General features: G+C 45.7%; 1 protein-coding gene across 9 annotated transcripts in view; it reads right to left on the bottom strand.

Moving 5' to 3' along the window:
• DCAF4 (DDB1 and CUL4 associated factor 4) overlaps window positions 1–19,065 on the bottom strand; it is a 32,791-nt gene extending 13,726 nt beyond the window's left edge. For 2 of the 9 annotated variants that reach the window (XR_006218981.1, XM_042990042.1), the window contains exons 1-6: window positions 18,685–18,779; window positions 5,377–5,473; window positions 3,148–3,251; window positions 2,569–2,726; window positions 1,801–1,883; window positions 450–552 (exon numbers count right to left, since the gene is read on the bottom strand). Coding sequence is in view for 8 of the 9 variants with exons in the window: in XM_042990042.1 (XP_042845976.1) it covers window positions 450–552; window positions 1,801–1,883; window positions 2,569–2,726; window positions 3,148–3,251; window positions 5,377–5,465 (537 nt within the window). In the remaining variant the exon portion in view is untranslated. Of the gene's footprint in view, window positions 1–449; window positions 553–1,800; window positions 1,884–2,568; window positions 2,727–3,147; window positions 3,252–5,376; window positions 5,474–7,144; window positions 7,264–11,024; window positions 11,151–18,449; window positions 18,637–18,684; window positions 18,780–18,915 lie in introns of those variants that run through there. The other 7 variants (XM_042990045.1, XM_042990047.1, XM_042990048.1 and 4 more) reach the window with 7 other exon arrangements.
• Window positions 19,066–21,202: the final 2,137 nt, after the last annotated feature.

Here is a 21,202-nt window from a genome sequence, read left to right as displayed (position 1 = left end):
TGAGGTCAGAGCCAGCAAGCAAGGGAATAACACATAGTCGCTACTAAAGGATACTGGTGCTTCAGGTCTGACCACCAGATTATGCCCAGTATAGAAAGGATTAGAAGCCCCTGGTCCACTGTGTACCTTTTCAATTTGCAGACAACACACCAAAGGGAAAATTACGTTGTGACAGTTCTCAATGTGGGGTAGGCTGAGGCTCTCAGATTAGATGACAAGAGCTGTAGTGGGGGTGACGATGGTCGGCACAGCCTGCCCTGCCAGCTCAGCGCCTGCCAGCAGGTAGCCAGTAGGCACTGGTTAGTACCATAAAACCAAGAGGACACCACTTGCTTTTGTGGCACTGGCTTCCGCACGGCTAGCCCCAATGAAAGCCAATGTTAAGCCATGCAGTGTCCGGGGACAGCAGCTATACCTCTGGCACCCGCAGGGCGCTCCCTCCCACTCACCAGTATGAGGTTAAATCGGTCGCTTGCCAAAGCGGAGGGATCCGAGCTCTGAATCTGGACCTTTTTCCTCTGCATGCAGCTCACTCGCAGCTCATGAGCTAAACTGCAGAGGGAAAGAGGGACGGGGAGGGCATGGATGTCGTAACAAGACACCCGTGAAGCAGACTCAGAGCCTCTGCCCTGGCCCACACCCTGGAGACCGCCTCCCCTAGTCAGCCACTTCTCCTCCGAAGTAATTCTCAGCAATGGAGTTGAGTAGGGTCCTAAATAACCTCAATTGTAGAACTCTTAGGAAAACTAAGGCCAAGAAATGGGTGGCCCGTTCACAGGGTCAAAGGAAGATGAACTAGACCAATCTGTCTTTGGATCATCTCGTACAACTCTTTCTTGGATCATCTAGTACAACTCTTTCTTGAGACAAAAAGAATTTGCCTGAAATATGCAAGAAACAGCAGGCCAAAGAGCACCCAGCTAGCAAGAACCAGGTATGGACCCCCTTCTCTCTCCACATCATGGCCGCAACCCCACTAAGAACAAAGCATGTTTTAGGGTGAACAGAGGTATTTCTACCTAGACCTTTAATTCCTTTCCCTCTCAGGAGGGAAATTTGGAGAGGCATACCCGACCCGACTTGGCAGATACCTCCTGCATGGCTGGCCTTCCCTGAAGGGGGCCTTGTTCCACGGTAAGTGCTATAAGGCACTCAAACTCAAGCTGTTTCTTCATAACATGAGTTCCGTGCACAGCAGGGAGACAGCAGAATGTAGGGGTTAGGAGCTCAGATGTTGGGAGTCAGACAATTCCACCCTTTCTAGCTTTACCTTGAGCCAGTCAATCAACTCTAAGCCTCAGTCTCTTCTGGAAACTGGGGGAAATATCAACCTAGCTCACAGAGTTTTGGTTAGAATTATATCAGACATTACAAGTGTATAAAGTTTAGAACACATACATCTGTTTAATGCTCTATTTTGGGTGACAACTTGCTGGAAGAGGAGAAGGGAGCAGAAATCTCATGGGAATGAAGCTATAGGGCCTCCTATTACACTAAAAATGATTTCAAGTAACACAGAGGAAACATCTTGAGAAATTTCTGCTCAGTTTCTCTGCCTAGATCCCCTCTCTCTCTTTGGCTTCCTACATGAGCCACTTCCCTTGCTCTACAGAGAGAATGCTTCACTCAGGGCTGGTTTTAGCAGAAGGCAGGCTGTGAGCTGAGCCCCCCTCTCCCAACTGTGAAGACTCCTTACAGAGTGGTTATGTACTCCATCCTGACTGACTTCTTGGACCATGGAAATAAGAAATAGGAAAAGAATATTCACGAAGGAAACTTAACAACGAGGCATTGTCTTACCGGCAATAACTGGTGGCATTGAGAAAACCCAGCTTGTTTTTTTGGAGCAATGAAGATGCATTAAAGCCCATCCTGGCTATTTTCTAAATTAAAAGAGAAGAGAAGAGTAATGAAGTTTTATGTTATGGGATAATGGAGAATGTTTTCAGTTCCACAGGATGTAATGAAAAAGCAAGCGTACTAAGTTGGCAGAAACTATATGCATAAAGTTCTAATGGTCTCCTCTTCTTGGCAAGAGGAAAAGTCCATCACAAGAAAGAACGTGTGAGCTAGGAATTTGGTTTGGTGCCCACGTCCAGACTCCCCATCAATTTATGCCTGGGGAGATGAAGCCACCCCACTAGTGAACACAAGAATGGCACTGGTCACTCATGTCTGCTTTCTGTTCGACTACTAGTGACCCGGGGGCCCCCATAAACCACTGAAATGTGCTGGGATGTAATCCCCAGAAGGGATGCAGGAACTCCTCATATCCAAACCATATCCCTCGGTTTTCTATTTAAAATATACAAGTACTGAAACCATTTCATGCCACTTCCCAAGATTCTTCTGAGAAAGGACAAGATGTGAGAATCACTGATGAAACTTTGCAGATAAGAAAAGGGGGGTGGGAGATTTCTTGCCTTCTTACTCGCTTCATCAGATTACTATGGTGGAAGGTTGATGTCACATTCCCTGAAGTGCACCATGCTAAGTGTTACAGAGGCAGCTGCTCGGCACCTCCTATCAGCAGTGGATGGATGTGGCCATCACGAGTGTGGAGCCCACCTTTTTCTGCTTGTCTTCTTCCTCCAGCAGCTGCAGCCTTTTGCTTTCCATCTCCTTGTGCCGGATGCTCTCCTTTGTGAGGGGGTTGCAATTGTTATGTCCGGGGAGCAAGCGGAAGTAGCGCTTCTTTTCCGGGTCAAAGTAATACCCTGGAAGATCTTTAGTCAAAAAGAAATGAAATCCACTTAGACACCGCACTGACCCACCTATGAAGGAACCCAGTGATCTGTCCACACCACCCCTTACAGATGCCTGTCTTTTCTGAGGGGCAGGAGGTGGGCTAACATTGTCACTCCCCGTCCGATGCCCATTTCGGTCCTGCACTGGCGGAGCCATTTGCCTCAGAATCCCCATTCCTGACACAGTCAGGATGTTTAGTCAGTGTTTTAATTTGCTCCAGAATTTCCTCCAAGCCGGGAACGGGCGTTGTTGACACACATGGAGTTCACCCACATGCAAGTGCAGACACACATGGCTAAGAAGGGCAGCCAAAACAGAACCAGATGATGAGGCAGGATGAGGTTTCATCTTTTCTACGGGCAGGGACACAGGAGGTCTACCATCCAGCAGACGCCTCACCTGGCGCGGAAGAACTCCCAGCTGTGCCAGATGAGGTCGATGGGGCCTCGTCATCATCGGCACGGCCAGAATCCTGTGGGCTTTGCTGTGCCACTGTGTTACACCTGTTGACACACAGTCACAATAACTTGCAGTGAGGAGCTTGAGTCTCAGTCATTCTCTGACTGTGGGATCCTGCTGGGGTCAGTCAAGGCAGTTCCATGGCCTTCATTTCAACCCTCTGATTCTTCTGATTGCCTGGGGAGCTCTGACCTCTCTTTTCCTGGAAAGCAGTGTTACCTACTACAAATATACAGAAGTCAGGGCAAGGTTTTGGTTCCTCATCCTTAACAGGACACGGGTCACAGTAATTCCCTTTCCTTGTCTCCTCATGTGAACATTTTGTGAGATCTTTTCAAAATTTCCAAATGAAAAGGGGAACAGAAATCTTTGCCAATGAGAATGTTACCAGCTGGGCTCATCTGTCAGCTCAACAGCAGTTACAAGGCCAGGTGCATTTCATTCTTTATTGGATTCGGCAGTACAAAGGGTTTAAATTTTACCTAGCTACACAAGCTTACAGATGGAGAAACCGGGGTTCAGGGCACAGAGGTGATTTGCTCAGTTAATACTGGGATAGAGCCATGGTTTAAACACCTGATTTGCAAAACTACAAGCAGCTTCTGTGGCAATTACAGGCTGAAGGATATAACGATACAGCAAAACACCTAATTTTAGAATCCTGACAAAATCCACTTTACAATCAAGAACTTCCTGCCTATCCCTCAAAGGAATACAAACTGAATCACTAGGCTGAAGGAATGAAAGAACTTTCTCTTCTGTCTGTGAATTCTAACTATGCCATTTCAGAGAAAATCATTTGCTCTCCCTTTTTATGGCCTGGACCTTTCTGAGGCAGCTCATCTGGCTGCCGCAAGAGAAGGATTAAGCATCAAGAGAAGGATTAAGCATCATGACAAACGTCTACATTTCTAGTCCAAGGAATGCTGTTCCATTCTGTCTATGGAGCCCAAAAGGTGGCTGCCTGGCGTGTTTCCACAGTACCTGCCAGGAAGAGTAATGCTCTTTTTGCACAGATCACATTTCGCTGCACATTGGACTCTTGTGCGAAGGCCCGGGGCCCCCAAAATATCCATAGCTCTCCTTACAAAATATACAAACACTGGGCACCGTCCTGATCTTTCCACAATATGGGTCAAGTCTGGGATTCTGGCTCAGAGTCACCGATTTTATCCTGCACCTAATGAGGCCCACCATGTATGAAGGGCCTGCTCAGAGGCAGGAAGCCCATCAGAGGCTTTACATAACAGTATTGCAAACCTTGTACTAGCTCTCTTGTCCAAGGGTGACTCAGAGTGAAGTAACTTGCCCAAATTCACATAGGAAAAAGCAGAGTGTCAAACCTAGACCTTCTGATTCCAAAGCCCTTGTTCTTTTCACAACACTTTGGTGGTTTTTATTACTGTTTAGGTTAATCTGTTCTAGAGAAGCTTCTTGGTATCTGGCATCTTCTGACCCTGTAGTTAAGACACCCGTCCAGGTTAGAAGGAGGTCTGAAGTACGGCAGAATTTTGAAATTGGCATGCAGGCTTTCTCTGGTGAGGAGGGGGCTGTGGAAAGATTTCTGCATGAAAGAAGCACAGTCCAGTCCCAGAACAAGATGCCCACCTACAGCAGGATAAGACACTCCCCACAGCTCAAGGCCAACAGGACTTCTGGCCATAAGAAAAATAAGTTGAGAATGGAACATGTTTTACGCTGAGGACTTTGAGTACAGACTAAGTTTTACTTTCTAAACTAGGTAGTGGGTACATGACATTCATTGTATTATTCTTTACACCTTTTTGTGTTTATTATATACAATATTACATATTTAGCCTTTCTAAGGACTTAGGCTAAATGAAATTAGGTCTCCGGGAAGCTATTTTCATTGGCTAGAAAAAAAGAGAGAGAGAGAAAAAGACTGCAAAACAGAAAAATGGCTCTCGAGTTCTATCTGTTAAGGTCTCCTTCTAAGCCTCTGGCTAATACTCTGTACAGAGGTCATGGTCACTCTCAGAAGAAAAGAGTCCGGCCATATCTCTTAACTACTCAATCGGTGGTGGGCAGGCTGACCTGCAGCAGTGGCACTGGGCCCCGGCTCAGACCCTGCCTTTTGATGAGAACCCTGTGACTCCCGCTCACGGACAGGCTGCACGTGCTGGGGTGGCACTGGGCAGCAGCACTTGCCTCTCGTCAGAAACGTGTTGTCTGAACCAAGGGTTCTGCTGGTGGCCCCTTCGCACACGTCTTCTATTCTGCCTGTTGTTTTTATGCATTTCTGCTCCTAAAAGAGAAAAAAAAAAGTTTACATACAAATATGTGTGTGTATGCACTTCTGTTTGTTTTAACCTTTATTTATTTTTGAGACAGAGAGAGACAGAGCATGAACAGGGGAGGGGCAGAGAGAGAGGGAGACACAGAATCGGAAGCAGACTCCAGGCTCTGAGCCATCAGCCCAGAACCCGACGCGGGGCTCGAACTCACGGACTGTGAGGTCATGACCTGAGCTGAAGTCAGACGCTTAACCGACTGAGCCACCCAGGCGCCCCACTTCTCTGTTTGTTTTAAACAAAAATATTTTTTTAATGTTTTATTTATTTTTGAGAAAGAGAGACAAGAGTGAGAGCAGGGGAGGGGCAGAGAGAGGGAGGCACAGAATCTGAAACAGCCTCCAGGCTCGGAGCTGTCAGCACCAGAGCCCGACGCGGGGCCTGAAGTCACGAACCGTGAGATCATGACATGAGCCACAGTCAGACACTTAATCAACTGAGCCACCCGGGCGCCCGTTTGCCTTTTTTTTTTTTTTTTTTTAATGTTTAGTTTTAAGAGAGATAGTGCATGTGAGCAAGCAGGGGAGGTGCAGACAGAGAGGGAGAGAGAATCCCAAGCAGGCTCTGCATCATGACCTGAGCTGATATCAAGAGTTGACGCTTGACCACCCAAGGCGCCTTCTTGCTTCTTGATAGTTCCTTCATGCTCAGAGCTAGGCAAAAGGATGGCTCAAAATGGGTTCTCACCAGAGCCAACACACCAAGCCTCGCCTATAAAGGCTGCCTCCTTTATAGGAGATACCGAAAAAATCCCATGCTCCTGAAGCCACTTCTTTGGCTACAGTTCTCCTACCTCACAGTTAACACCTGGCCTGCCAATCTGCCAACCTCTGGTTCCCTGGGTCACTGTGTGAGGTGATGACAGATTCTCACAATTACTTTAGATGGCAGTTGAGGCTGGCATGGAAATTCTTAGGTTATTCTTCTTTCTTTTCTTTACCAGGTAACACCAGAGCATATAATTTTTCTTTCAATCCACACACATCCCTATTCATAGAGAACAGTTGACAGTGAACACTTTCTCCTACATAATTCCAGCACTGAGCAGGGAAAACTGTGAAATAACTAAAGGAGAGCTAGTGTGTGGGACTTCTCAACATGCCGTATAAAGGTTTTAACTTCCTGAAGTATGCTAGCTGTTAAGGGGACAGGTGTGCACATGCATTTTCAAAAATAAAAATGAAATAAAAACACTTCTTAATGACACGTATTGCCATATTTCAAGTGACTTTTTCAAATCTTATATAGCCTGAAACCAGCACTTGAATCACAAGTTTCAACACTGGGAATCACAGTAAGAGGTCTTAAAAAGATCAAACTGTGGTACAGGGACCAGCTGCTCTGAGTTTCATGCTTTTCCAACACCTGGTGGCTCCCCCCACCTCCAACCCATGGGAGACAATGATGACATCTTACCGAATACTTTTTTTTTTTTTTTTACTGAATATACTTTAAAACCATATTCAAATGCCATAACAAAATTAGAAGAACATTTCGAGGGCTGAATGCAGCCAAAGAATAGGCTAGAAATCTATTTGCCTCTATTTTCCAACTTATACTTCCGAGTGGGGAATGCTTATTAGCATCAGAGCACCAAAAGTCTGGACTTCTGGTCTAGTACTTACCCAAACATTTTGCGAATTCTATAACAAAGTCCTCAGTTTGCTTGCTTCAGACAGTCAGTCTGCCTCCCCCACTGGGTCATCCCATAACCCGGATTACTTTCACCAGACGCTCTCCAGTCCTGTGTCAGAATGGAGCACTAGTGAAGCAAAGTCTGTAGCCCTGCGGATGTGGACTCATCATAAATGTCTTATTTTGTCTTAAATTGTCATCCTCTGCTGGGACAGTATGAATTAACCCAGTTGGAGTCACTCTCGACAACGCAGGGTGTTGCCACTGTCCTCACACTCTTCCCACTTTCTTCCGGCCCTTACTTGCTAGCATAGGTCCCTGCCTCACAGAGAAGAGAGATGTGGCCAGGAACGAACACCCCAACTTCTCTCCCTTCCTTCCACAAACATCTGCCTTTCATACTTCTAACGGTTTTCTCTCTGGTCTTGGAGAAACAGGCGTCCCTGGGCCTCTTCCTGGCAAACCCACGCCACCTGGCTGATGCTCACATTCCTCAGACTCTGCGGCCACCCGTTCCCACGCATGTTCAATCAATTTCCCGTCCTTCTCTCAGCTCGCGAACACGGCCAGGTTTTTCATTTGTATGAGCTCCCTCTCCGACCCAAAAGGAAGAGGCGTATTCTGAGCACGTGGTCTACGTGCACACATCCCACCTGTTGGTTTCCCAGTCACTCCTCAGCCCACTACAGTCAGGCCGCCTCCCTCGCCTTTCTGCCGAGACGCTCCTGTGAGGTCCTACTTGCCAAAGCCAGTGGGCTCTTTTTAGTCCATTCCTACCTACCACATGTGATGCCATGAAGCTTCACTCTTTCTTTGGCTTCTGGAATATCTTTCTCTTGGTTTTCCTCTTGTCAAATTCAGCCTTTTCTGGTTTCCCCATAAGTGCGTTTTCTACTGTTCTGTCCTAGATCCTCTTCATACTTCTATCATCTCACCTGCCAACACAGATTCATCTCCAAGCCCTAACATCCCTCCTGAGCATCCACTTCTTCCACCACCACCTCCTCCTTCCAAAGTGACAGCAGACTCAATAGGCTCAGAGCCCAAGATCTCTCCCTAGCTCCCCCTCTGCTTTTACCTATCCCTTTTTCTCTTCTCTGTAAATAATATCACTACCGCCGCCTTCACCTCTGTTCAACAGTGTAACAACTTTATTCATCTTCCTAAGCAACCCATTTTCATGGCTCCTGGACACCACACATATGGGTCTCCCTAAGGATCAATTTTCCTAATCTTCGTTTAAGAATAGAGTTGTATTTACTAACTAGTTAAGTTACAAGCTAAGAGGCACTGTGCAGACAAAGGGAAATAGGTAGGACTAGTGTTAAGAAAATTGATGAGAAGAGGGGCGCCTGGGTGGTTCAGTTGGTTAAGCATTCAACTTTGGCTCAGGTCATGATCTCGCTCGCGGTTCATGAGTTCGAGTCCCAAGTTGGGCTCTTGCTGACAGCTCAGAGTCTGGAGCTGCTTCAGATTCTGTGTCTCCCTCTCTCTGCCCTTCCCCTGCTCACACTCTCTCTTCTTTCTCTCTCAAAAATAAACATTAAAAAAACCCCAAAAAACAGAGAAGAAAAAGATGCCATACTGACATAAAAGGATAAAAATTTCTGTAGACTGCACATTCTATACATATGACCCCAGTTTGCTTTAATTATGAAATAATGCATGACTCCAGGGAAGAACACAGTAATGGTTAAGTCAAAGGCTTCAGATCAGGAGATAGGAGCATGGCCTACCTGCAACTTTATTCTCAAAAGAAGGGCACAAAATGACGAGGACACAGTAAATAATAACTAGTGAGTGCTGATTTTGGAATATTTCTACACCATCACCTCACACAAATACAGGTTCAGGTTCTGCAACAGAATGAGAGGCTGACATCATCAACCAATCTGATAAGCAACATCAAGCCAAAGTCATTTTATTTTTTTCAAGTTCATTTATTTATTTTGGGCGGGGGGGGGGGGAGGGAAGGGCAGAGAAAGAGTGAGAATCCCAAGAAGGCTCCACACTGTCAGCATGGCGCCCAACGCTGGGCTCGATCTCACAAACTGTGAGATGATGACCTGAGCTGAAATCAAGAGTTGGATGCTTAACTGACTGAGCCACCCAGGCGCCCCAAGCCAAAGTCATTTTAAAAAGTCACAACAAATAGAAGTAGACTAAACACAGAAAGGATTAGAGTATGGTGAAAAGGGATCTTTTTGTACTTTTAAGAAGCCTATTTCAGGGGTGGGGAGAATCTTCCCAAATACAGATCTAGTTCACTCTCAGTATCCACTTTATGCATTACACTTGTCCTTATCACTCTGTACCGAACTTTGTACTCCCATCTCATGTTAAATGTGATGTGAATTGTGATGTGAATTTTCTAAGCAAAGATCCTGCCTTGTTCCTTCCTCTGTTCCTAGCACCTATGACCTAGCCGGTTCTCAGTAAATGTTCACTGAACTAAACAAACACCAAAACAACCCTGCAGCTACTTTAAAATCCCAGGTAGCCCCTTTCTGCTCTAGGCACTTTCATTTGCTATTCAACACAGATTTACAGAGAACCCACTGAGCCCTGGGGAGCAGGCAGAGAGAAATAAACTGTGGTTTCCATTCTCAAGACGCTGGTTGATCACTAGGGACGTAGATGTATGAACCGGTTCCCGCAGTGCCTCAAAAGTGAAGACTCAGGTCTCTCCAGGTGTAGCAAAAAAGAAGAGAGTCATTGCTCTGAGTGGAAGGGCTAGAGGGGAGAGACAGTCTGAGTTGCGGTTGGAGTGTCAGGCAAGGGGGTGAGGAGCCTGCAGCAAGCAGTTTGCTATGGCCAGAGCCTAAAGTACAAGTGGTTGAGGGATGAGGCTGGAAAGGCAGGCAGGGCCAGCCCATGAGGCCTCTGCTATGATTAGACATCCATGTTGGAAAGGGCACTATACAGGCAGCGCAGAGAATAAGCTGGAAGTTAAGGACTGCTGCAGCAAACCAGATGAGATGAACTCACCGGCTATGGAAGTGACACTTGGGACAGAGGATCTTGAATTTAGACAGACTCAGGTGAATTTCATGTGACAGGTGGAGACAGAGGAGTGAGGAACCAGTAAGTGACTAACTGGTAGGGTCCTGACCTGGGAGACCAAGAATAAAGGAAGAAGAGCAGTTTGCGGGAGAGAAGACAATGAGACTCGTTTTGTACACACCAAATTCAAGATGCCAGCAGAACAGAGGCAGGCAGCTGTAAAAAGCGTCTGGGAATCCAGAGAGGAAACAAGGCTAAAGATACAGATTTGAGAGTCATCAACATGTGAGGACACAGACTGAGACAAATGTAGATCCAAAGCAAAATATACAGTGAAGATCTGAATTCAAAGTTAGAGATAGTTTTATTGGATAGTAATAGAAAATTCACATTTATCAGTTTTTAGATCAGTGTTTCTTAACTGAGGACAATTTTATTTACCAGGGGACTTTTGGCAATGTCTGGAGACAGTTTTGTTTGTCACAACTTGAGGGGAGGGGCAGTGATGGAGGTGGATGACATTACCAGTTAGTGAGAAGTCAGAGATGCTGTTAACCATCTTACAATACACAGGATAGTCCCCTACAATGAATTAACCCAGCTCCAAATAGAGCTGAAGTAGAGAAACTTTTTTTTTTTTTTTTTTTTTTTTTTAAGGCTGGTTGTTTTGTTTTGTGAGACTGAGCATGGGAGGGGCAGAGAGAGGAGAGAGAAAATCCCAAGCAGGTTCATGCTGTCAGCACAGAACCCCGTGTGGAGCTTGAACCTACTGTGAGATCATGACCTGAGCCGAAATCAAGAGTCGGATGCCTGTATGACTGAGCCACCCAAGTGTCCCGAGAAACTATTCTTGATAGAAGTGCTCACCAACAATTTGCTAGATGAAAATGCTGAATCCCAGCTTCTTTGCAGCTGCTTTGCCAGACAGGCATTAAGCAAGATGTGTTGTGGAAGGCTGGGCTTGGCTTTGCCTTTCAGAGAATCTTGTAAGTACTTGAAGAAAAAAAATAATTTCTTTTAAAAATATTAATATTCGGGGCGCCTGGGTGGCTCAGTCGGTTAAGCGTCCGACTTCGGCTCAGGTCATGATCTCGCGGTCCATGAGTTCGAGCCCCGCGTCGGGCTCTGTGCTGAAAGCTCAGAGCCTGGAGCCTGTTTCAGATTCTGTGTCTCCCTCTCTCTCTGACCCTCCCCCGTTCATGCTCTGTCTCTCCCTGTCTCATAAATAAACATAAAAAAAAAAAATTTAAAAAAAATATTAACATTAAATATTAATATTTAATATTATTTTTTTAAACATCTATTTATTTTTGAGAGAGAGAGGGCAGGGGAAGAGCAGAGAAGAGAGGGAGACACAGAATCTGAACCAGGCTCCAGGCTCTGCACTGACAACAGAAAGCCCGATGTGGGGCTTGAACCTATGGACCGTGAGATCATGACTTGAGCTGAAGTCAGATGCTTAACTGACCGAGCCACTCAGGCGCCCCCCTTTAAAAATTTTTTTAAATGTTTTATTTGTTTTTGAGAAAGAGACAGAGCCCGAGCCGGGGGGAGGAGCAGAGAGAGAGGGAGACACAGAATCTGAAGCAGGCTCCAGGCTCTGAGCTGTCAGCAGAGCCTGATGCCAGGCTTGAACTCATGAACTGTGCGATCATGGCCTGAGCCGAAGTTGGATGCTTAACCAGCTGAGCCACCCAAGCGCCCCAAGAAAAATAATTTCTAAGAGACCATTATTCTGTTAGAACAACGTTAATTTCAAAGAAACATGATTTAATTTTGGAAAGTGATTGGGCAATACTTACCAAAATTATTATATGCATATACCTTATGACACAGACACACAAATCCTCAACAAAATGCTAGCAAATCAAATCCAGAAGCATATAAAAAGGATTATACATGATGAGCAAGCAGGATTTATCCCAGGAATATAAGTTTGATTCAACATAGGAAAATCAATCATGTAATACAGCATATTAACAGAATAAATGGAGGGGAAAACTCCATGCGATTATCTCAATAGATGCAGAATGCCTCTCATGATTAAAAACTAGACATAGAAAGGTTATAACTTCCTCAACTTGATATAGGGCATCCACAAAATACCCAAAGCTGGGGTGCCTGGCTGGCTCAGCCATTAGGGCACGGGATTCTTGATCTCAGGGTTGTGAGTTCAAGCCCCACATGGGTGTGGAGCCTACTTAAAACAAACACTCAAAGCTAACATCATACTTCATGGTGAAAAGAGTGCAAGTTTTCCCCGAAGATAAGGAACAAGACAAGGATGTCCATTCTCACCATTTCTATTCAACAATGTACTGGAAGTTCTAGTCAGGGGCAATTCGGCAAGAAAAAGAAATAAAAGGCATCCAAGCAGGAAAAGAAGTAAAACTATTTGTATTTGCAGATGACATGATCTTATGTAAAAAAAAAAAATCCTAAAGACTACACAAAAAAACTATTAGGGGTGAAAAATGAGTTAAGCAAGTTTGCAAGATACAAGATATTAAAAAAAAAAAGGAGTTGTAATCCCATACTAGCAATAAACAATCTGAAAATTGAAATTAAAGAAAACAATTCCATTTACAATAATATCAAAAAGAATACTTAGAAATACATATAACAAGGTTAAGTGTATAACTTGTACATTGAAACTATAAAACACTCAAAGAAATTAAAGAGGATCTAAATAAATGGAAAAACATCCATGTCATGGATTGGAAGACCCTGAGATTAATAAGAGTCTCATGCTCTACTGACTAATCCAGCCATGCATCTCCCAACTGATTTTTGAAAAAGGTGCCAAGACTATTCAATGAGGGAAAGAATAATCTTTTCAACTGCTATGACTGCTGGATATTCACCTGCAAAAGAATGAATTTGGATCTCTATTTCACATTATACATAAAAATTGACTCTAATGGATTCAATATTTAAAACTATAAAACTCTGAAGAAAATAAAGGTATAAATCATCATGATCATGGAATAATGGTTTCCTAGATACAACACCTGAAGCATAAGAAAAAAATAAATTGGACTTCATCAAAATCAAAAACTTTAGTGCAAAGGGCACTATTAAGTGAACCCCCCCCCCCAAAGTAATAAGACAACTCACAAAATGGAAGGAAATTATTTTTAAATTTTTTTTTTTTTTCAACGTTTTTTATTTATTTTTGGGACAGAGAAAGACAGAGCATGAATCGGGGAGGGGCAGAGAGAGAGGGAGACACAGAATCGGAAACAGGCTCCAGGCTCCGAGCCATCAGCCCAGAGCCTGACGCGGGGCTCGAACTCACAGACCGCGAGATCGTGACCTGGCTGAAGTCGGACGCTTAACCGACTGCGCCACCCAGGCGCCCCGGAAGGAAATTATTTTTAAATCATATATTTGATAAGGATCTAGCTATCCAGAATATATAAACAACTTAAGAGGAAAAATAACCCAATGAAATAATGAGCAAAAAAATTAGACATACAAATGGCCACTTAGAACATGAAAAGATGTTCAACATCATTAGTCACTAAGTAGATGTAAATCAAAACCACTTAGCACTTCATGCTTATCAGGATGGCTACAATAAAAAAAAAAACATAACAGGTAACTACAAGTATTGGTGAGGATGTGGAGAAACCTCAAACATTGCTGGTGGAAAGCAAAATGCTGCAGCCACTTTGGAAAAATAGTCTGGGAGTTTGTCAAAAGTTTCAACCGTTACCACATGACTCAGAAAAACCCAGCAGAAATGAAAACCTGTATCTATGCAAAAATTTGGACGGTAACATTCACAGCAGTATTGGTTAATGTCCCAAAGTAGAAACAACCCAAATCTCATTCAACTGATGAACAGATAAACAAAATACACCACATCCACAGGACAGAGTTCAACCATGAAAAGAGTGAGGTATGGATGCCTGCTACAATGTGGATGAACCTCGAAAACATTAAGTGAAAGAAGCCAGACAGAAAAGGCCACATTTTGTATGAATCAATGTATAGGAAATCTCCAGAATAGGCAAATCCAGATACAAAGAGAAAGGGAGGAGAGAGGGGAAGGAAGAGGTGGTTTCCAGGGGGCCTGGAGTAGGGGAAGAGAAGGCAGAGAATGGGGAGTGACTCACTGGTACAAAGATTTCCTCCCTCACAAGGTTCTTTATAAAAGAAGCTTCTTGGGGAGTCTATTTTTCTGTTATGAGTAATTGCTTTTCTCAGTCATTCCAGGTTAGTTGATAAAGACTCTGATTACATTGTTTTATATTTTTAGGAATAAGAGTCACTGTTACACCCTTTATCTAGGTGCTGACTTAGTAAATTTTTATAGAATTTTAAATGATGGGTGTCTTGGTGGCTCAGTTGGTTAAGGGACTGACTCTTGATTTCAGCTCAGGTCATGACCTCACGGTTATGAGATTGAGCCCCCAGTTGGGCTCTGCACTGCTGGTGTGGAGTCTGCTTGGGATTCTTTTTCTCTACCCCCCCTTCTGAGCGCTCTCTCTCAAAATAAACATTAAAAAACAAAAACAAGAATTTTAAATGATTTATGATGTCCCATGTGTACCTGTTTATGTTTTCATAGGCAACATTCCACCAAATTATTAGCTTTGGTAACAAAAGCTATGGTATCATATATAATACTTTACTATGACAGCAGTTTTGTTTGTTTTAAAACCAGAATCAGGTTGAATGTGACTTTCATTTAAATTAAAATTTATGCTTGTGCATTTGTAAAACACTGATACACTAGTGTCATATTTCCTTTATTCTGTTTGGTTACACACCTATTGAAAGGTAAATATACAGAGTGAATGATGAGACTTCATGTTTCAGTAAGTTTAAAAAAAAAACTTGGTCTTTTTACTTAATGTTTCATGAGATAGAATTTTTTATTCAGAACAACTAGATAGGATCCTTTTCTGGAGTCGACCTAAAAGAAGCTAACTGGAATTGGTAGATCTTTTGGTTTCTGTTATCTACTTACTATAGCACTCTTGACTAGGAACAGTGCAATATGAAACACTTTGAAATCCATAATCTTAAAAAAAAAAAAAAAAAAAAGAGGAAGGTAATGATACAAAAAAACCCACTCATTATCACAAGGTAAGAGGTTAAAATGACTGGGGGTATGTAATATTTTTTAAAACCTCCATTTTAGGTCAGCACAAACTTAATTTCCCCCCCTATTTCCAGCAGCATTTCATTCTGAGGTTTAACATGGCAGGCCAGTATAAAGTTTTACAGTTCAGTACAGCAGACCCCCAGGCCCACGGTTTCACTTTCCCCAGCTTTGGTTATCCTCCATCAGATCCAGAAGCAGAGGATCTTCCTCTGGTTAGATCTTCAGAAGATCAGTAACAGCCTATTGTGTCACAACGCCTACATGTTGATTCATCTCACAGGCATTTTATCATCACATCATCATAAAAAGGATGAATACCATAAAATAAGAAATTTTCAGACAGACCATGTTCACATTAACTTTTATCACAGTACACTGTTGTAATTGTTCACTTTATCATTAGTTGTTGTTCACCTCTTACTATGCCTAATTTAGGAACTAAACTTTATCACAGGTATGTATGTATAGGAAAAACATAGTATATACAGGTTTCAGTACCATCCATGGTTTCAGGCATCCACTGGGGGTGTTGGAATGGGTCCCCCCAGACAAGGGGTACTATTGTAATCCTGGATTCTGAGTCATTTTAAGATAAAAATGGAAAAAAGTGTAAGAAAATTAATTTTCTTCTTCTGTAACATTTCAAATCATCTGCTTGTTGATCCTCTCTCAGTCAACAGGTAGATACCTGTCCCCTTCCAAATACACTTAGCTGACAGCAATCTCTGAAAAGGAACTCTTAATCTGCTGTCAGCGAGCACTATAAACCCCAACACATAAAACCAGAAATAGACAGGACCACCTAACTCATGCTCTGAAACCTACTGTTTTTCTTTCTTATTATACTTTCTTGAGGCACTGATGAAGATGTTTTGCAGTGACCAGAACATTGCAACCGCCAGGCCAGCAAAGTCCTGACAGCAACAGAACGCCGAAGACCACATCCCAAACATTCCCTCCCCGGGCCACGATCACTTGCTATACACATACCCACCCACTGTGATCACATCCTGTCTGCTCTTTTGCACACACCCTCCTGAACCTCTCCGTATAAAACTACAGGTGTCCATCTTGCAGGCTGGGACGTCAGTTAAGGCTGGAGCCTGCCACCTCCTCTGGTTGCCGGCACGGAAATAAAATTCTCCCTTTTTTCCAAACCCTTGTCTCTTATTACCGGCTTCTCTTGCCATGAGTTTATCCCAATTAGTTCCGAAACAGTGTTGGCAAACCTAGTCAGGAGGTGTGCTTTTGATTTGCCAAGCTCCCTTGGGATTCCCAGGGATGGAGCAGTTGGCCTCACAGGGAACCAAAGCTGCCCTCTTAGTTTCCTGAGGTACTGGCTGAGAGAGATCGTTGGGTTATGTTCTCACATTATCTAAATGAGGTGGATAATCTGGTGGATACCTAGAACTTCTGAAAAACCTATAAACCTTCCTCATTAACCTTTGCTGTATTTTGGTAGGCAGCAGTGTATATCTGTAACGCTTTGAGGTGAAATAGAATTCAGTAGTGATAGAACTGAAATACAGTCTTGGTATCCTTGACTTTTTGGTTTTCAGAACTGCCAATAGGTTTCTCCAGATGAAAGCTGTTTGGATAGCACCCACTCTAGCTGTCTGTAATTGGGTTCTGCCTGTGAAACAACATACCCAACAGATGGTTTTGCGGACTTGTCCTTTCTAATTCCGCTTAGCTTCCCCATTCCTTGCTGTTAACAGTTGCTGTAAAGTCATCTCATTTCATTTTTGCCTTGGCTGCATAAGCTTTCAAAGGTTCACCTCCTTTGGCTCCAAGTCTGAATCTCCACTTGTGGATAATCCAGGAGTTGGGCAAGTTCTTGAGTTTTTCGGGCCCTGCTTCAAAATCTAGGGTCTCTGTAGAGGCCTGATGGAGGATCTCACCCGGAGGTCGGCTTTGCCTCACAGTCAGGCAGTTCTCTCCAAAGGAGCGGCCAAGATTTGGCACAGCTCTCCAAAAGGCCTACGGCTGGAATATCCCAGTTTTCCTGATAACCGGCACTCCCCCTCCCCCAAGACAGCTCCTGCTCAACTCCATACCATGTGGGATCAACTCCACACCATGTAGGATTGTGGGGCTGCCCCGGGCCTCTACTCTTCCTGCACACTGGGAGCAGGCATGATTCTCCTTGCTCCAGCCCAGGGCTAAAATTCAGCATGGGGTACAGGCTCCATCTCCCCCACCGGAGACCTCAGGTTGGGAGGCCCTGGCAGCTGGGCCTCAGCATTCAGTCTGGAGCCCAACGAGGCCCCTTTGAGGCGCCTGGGCTGCATGGGGCCAAGGTTTCTTTCTGGGGTGATGAAAATGTTCTGCAATAAGATCATGGGGATAGTCGCACGACCTTCTACATATACTACAAAACCCACCCAGCTGTACCCTTTAAAATGGTGGATTTTATGATATGTGAATTATATCTCAAAAACAAAGATTTACTACGCATCAGGATGATATTTAAAAGTGAGAAACATCCTAAAACTCTAACAGGGTAATTAAGGTTATAGAGACTCTGGATTGTAATGTGGAAAATGCTAATGCTGAACGGTTTGTAAAGCAGAATACAAAATGGCCTCTACTAGGAGCTTGCCAAGCCCACCTTGAGTTTTTTTTTTTTTTTTTTTTTAACTATTTTACCAATGAGGAAACTGAGGCTTAGGCTAAGTATCTGACCCAGCAGGACACACCGAGTGGTGGAAAAGGAATCCCACCCCCGCTGGTCAGGCCCCTGGGCTTGGTCACCCACAGAACACCACTCCAACTCTAATTTCCATTGTTATTTAAAGCCAGACTTTGGGGTTTTGGAATTTTGTTTCCCCCAGGAAGTTGTCCCGGTTTTCTTTCCTGCTTGCTGTTTGGTTCACAGGACAAGGTGTGTAGACTACCCCACGCCCACCTGGGGGAAAAGGGGTATCACTGAGGTCAACGGGGGGGGGCGGGGTGCGATGAGGCTTCCAGGACCCTGAGAACAGGGAAAGGTGGCTCTCCCGCTAACACGCAACTCGGTGCGGAGGTTAGCTCGGAAAGCTTGGGTTCAACCCGGGGCTCCACCATTCACTAGTTCAGTAGTCAGCCTGGGCGAGCGAAACCGCACTAGGCCTCTTACTGCGTCTGACAAAGGTAGTCCTGCCCACCTCACTGGGCTGGTGGGGGTGGAAACTTACTTAAGGCTTGGAAAATAGCTGGCACAATGCCTAGCACTCCGTTAAGCGCTCAGCGTGCACACAACCTCAACTTTCAGGAAAACCGCCACCAAGGGTCCGCGGTCCAGCCTAGTGGCAGGTGTCGGGCGCCACCTTCAGCAACAGCGCTTAAAAAAAAAACGCTCCTTCGCGACCGACGCAGAGCGGCGACACTCGCGGCCCCCCCCCACCCGGTGTTCAGAGCAGAAGAACCTACCAGACGAGACGAGCCCAGCTGTGCCCGCCCACGAAGCCCGCGCACGGTAGTTCGCCGGCCCAGCCCCCCACCCACCCACGCCTCGGTCGGGCCGGCGTTCCACGTGCTCGGCTGCTCCCCGCCCCTTTCTCCGGCCTTCCCCCGCGGCCCATCCCATCCCGAGCTCTGTGAGGGGAGCAGCAGCGGCCCCCGGACCGACGCCAAAGGTCACGCTCGTCGGCAGACACTTACTTCTTAGAGCGTCCCTTCTGGATCTCTCTCGGGCCCAGGACCGGCACCAGTACGGGCTAAGCGTGGAAGGACCCGGAAAGACCCAGGTATAGCGTCCGCCACTTAGTGGCGTCCGTTTTTGTGTTGTCGCAGCGGATAGGACTAGGCGGCCGCCCCTTCCTTCTTATTGGACGTGGCTTCTGACTGTCTACGCCAATAGGGTGGATCTTGGAGGGGGCGGAGATTGGGGGTTCGGCTTCGCCCGGGCCTGGCGTAGAGGCCGCGTGTCTGCCGGCGAGTCTGGGGCGGGGCCGGACGCGTTTGGGGCGGGGCCGGGCAGGGTAGGAGGGTGAGTTCTGACCCCGGAAGTTCCGAGGCTGCATCCTCGGAATAGGTGGGTACCTAACCCAGCCACGGGGTAACCCAGCCAAGGGGTACCTTGTCTCCCCGAAGCCGATGGGTCCAGCCCGGAGAAATCCTCTCGCCGCTCGGGACTACTACCTTCAAAGCTGAGACTTGGGGAGGAGGAAAGATTTTGTTGAGGGAAGGGGAAAGGAGTCTCTTAGATGAGGGAGAAAAAGGAACGGGTGGTGACTTCTTGGGCAGTGACCTCAGGTGGCTGAGGCTGCTGTTCCTAGATGGCTCTAAGGTGCAGAGGAGCGTGGCCTGAACTGCCACTAGGAATCTCGCTCCTAGGTCTAGTTCTGTTTTCCCGCTTTTCTGTGTGACCTAGGACGAGTCTTTTACCCTTTTGTGCCTGCATGAAACAATGAAGTTGATCTGCTGTTCTGATGTTCTCTCCAGCGCAAAGTTTGTTCATACCAATATTTCTAGAATGTTCTGTGTATGCTGTTTCTGTACCAGGTATCAACTGACAGCTATCAGAACTTCTAGAAACCTGTGATGGGCACTTGGCCAGAAGGGACGGTTCTGTGAGAAGATCTGGGTCCAAATAGGCCAGGCTTGAAAAAAGAAAAAGAAATTAAACAAATAGGTCTGGGTTGGTCGTTTTCCCTAGCAGGCCTGGCACACCATGTGCCTTTTTAACCCAGGCCCCTATGCGTGGCTGGACCAATTAGGAAATGGGTTGTGTGGTTTATCAGTTGTATCTCTATGTGAAAGCATTTCAATCCATAATAAGGTAGAATTTCTGCTCTCAAGGAGTTTACAAACAAATGCAGGGTGTGGAGCAGGGGAGAGGTGGCGAGGGGAATGAGAAGTGAGTAGAGTCACAATAAAGGACAGCTTTGTGAAGCTTGAGTGGCCCACAAGAGAAGGCAGAGAGAAAAACTCTAAACTGAACAAACCTGACTGGAAGCCTGTTCAAGGAACAGGAATTCATTTGGCTGCATGGGAGGGGAGTCTGGGAAGCAAAACCAGCCAGATAGGTTGGGCCAAATGTTAGGGAATGGACAGGGCGGAGGGGTCCGAAGGTTTGAGAATGGGGCAGGTCAGGACTGACGCTGGGCTTCGGAGAGATCAGGGCAGCACAGCAGAAGAGACTGGAGAGGAAAAGATTGTGGACGTCGGCGGGGAGGCTCTTGAGGAGCTTTACTGCAGCCAACAGTTCCTGTGAAAGGTAGTCAGGGCTGAGCCAGAGTGGTGGCAGCTGGGATGGAAATGAGGGTAGATGGGAGACACATTTCCCAGTAGGAAGCATCTGCGAGGCTTGATGAATTCTGTGGGAGGAGTCAAATGGGATTTCAGGCCGGAAGAGCTAGGGTTGCTGGAGGATGGCAGGAAGGAGTTGGCTTTGGGGCCGGAGCTGAGTGAATGGCAGCCAGCCGGCCAGAGAGCTGGTTCTGCCTTGGGGATCTGCTACAGGCGCACCACGGAACGATCAAAGAACATTTGCAAATCAAGGCCGAAAGGGAGCTTGGTCTTGGGCAAGTCATTTGGCTGTCTGTGAACCTCAGTTACCTCACAAAGTGACGATGATCCCGATGATCCCTTACTGAAGAGGGTTATTAGGAGGAGTAGATGTGGTGACTGCTTGGCCTACGTGCCCATGGATTGAGGAAGGCTGGGTATCTGGATGGTGCATGTTACCATCAAAAGTAAAAACAATTCCTTTTTTTTTTTTTTTTCCATTTTATCTCCAGAATTTGAAGCCAAGGCAGGCACAAGTTTTTCTCTGAAATGGCATCTAAAAGGAATAGCATTTGGGGCGCCTGGGTGGCTTGGTCAGTGAAGCATCCGACTTCGGCTCAGGTCATGATCTCACGGTCCGTGAGTTCGAGCCCCGCGTCAGGCTCTGTGCTGACAGCTCGGAGCCTGGAGCCTGCTTCGGATTCTGTGTCTCCCTCGC

This window comes from Panthera tigris, chromosome B3 (genome assembly GCF_018350195.1).
Source record: "Panthera tigris isolate Pti1 chromosome B3, P.tigris_Pti1_mat1.1, whole genome shotgun sequence".
NCBI lineage: Eukaryota > Metazoa > Chordata > Mammalia > Carnivora > Felidae > Panthera > Panthera tigris.
Note: the sequence above shows the minus strand (reverse complement) of the source record. Positions and strands in the feature narration are given on the sequence as shown.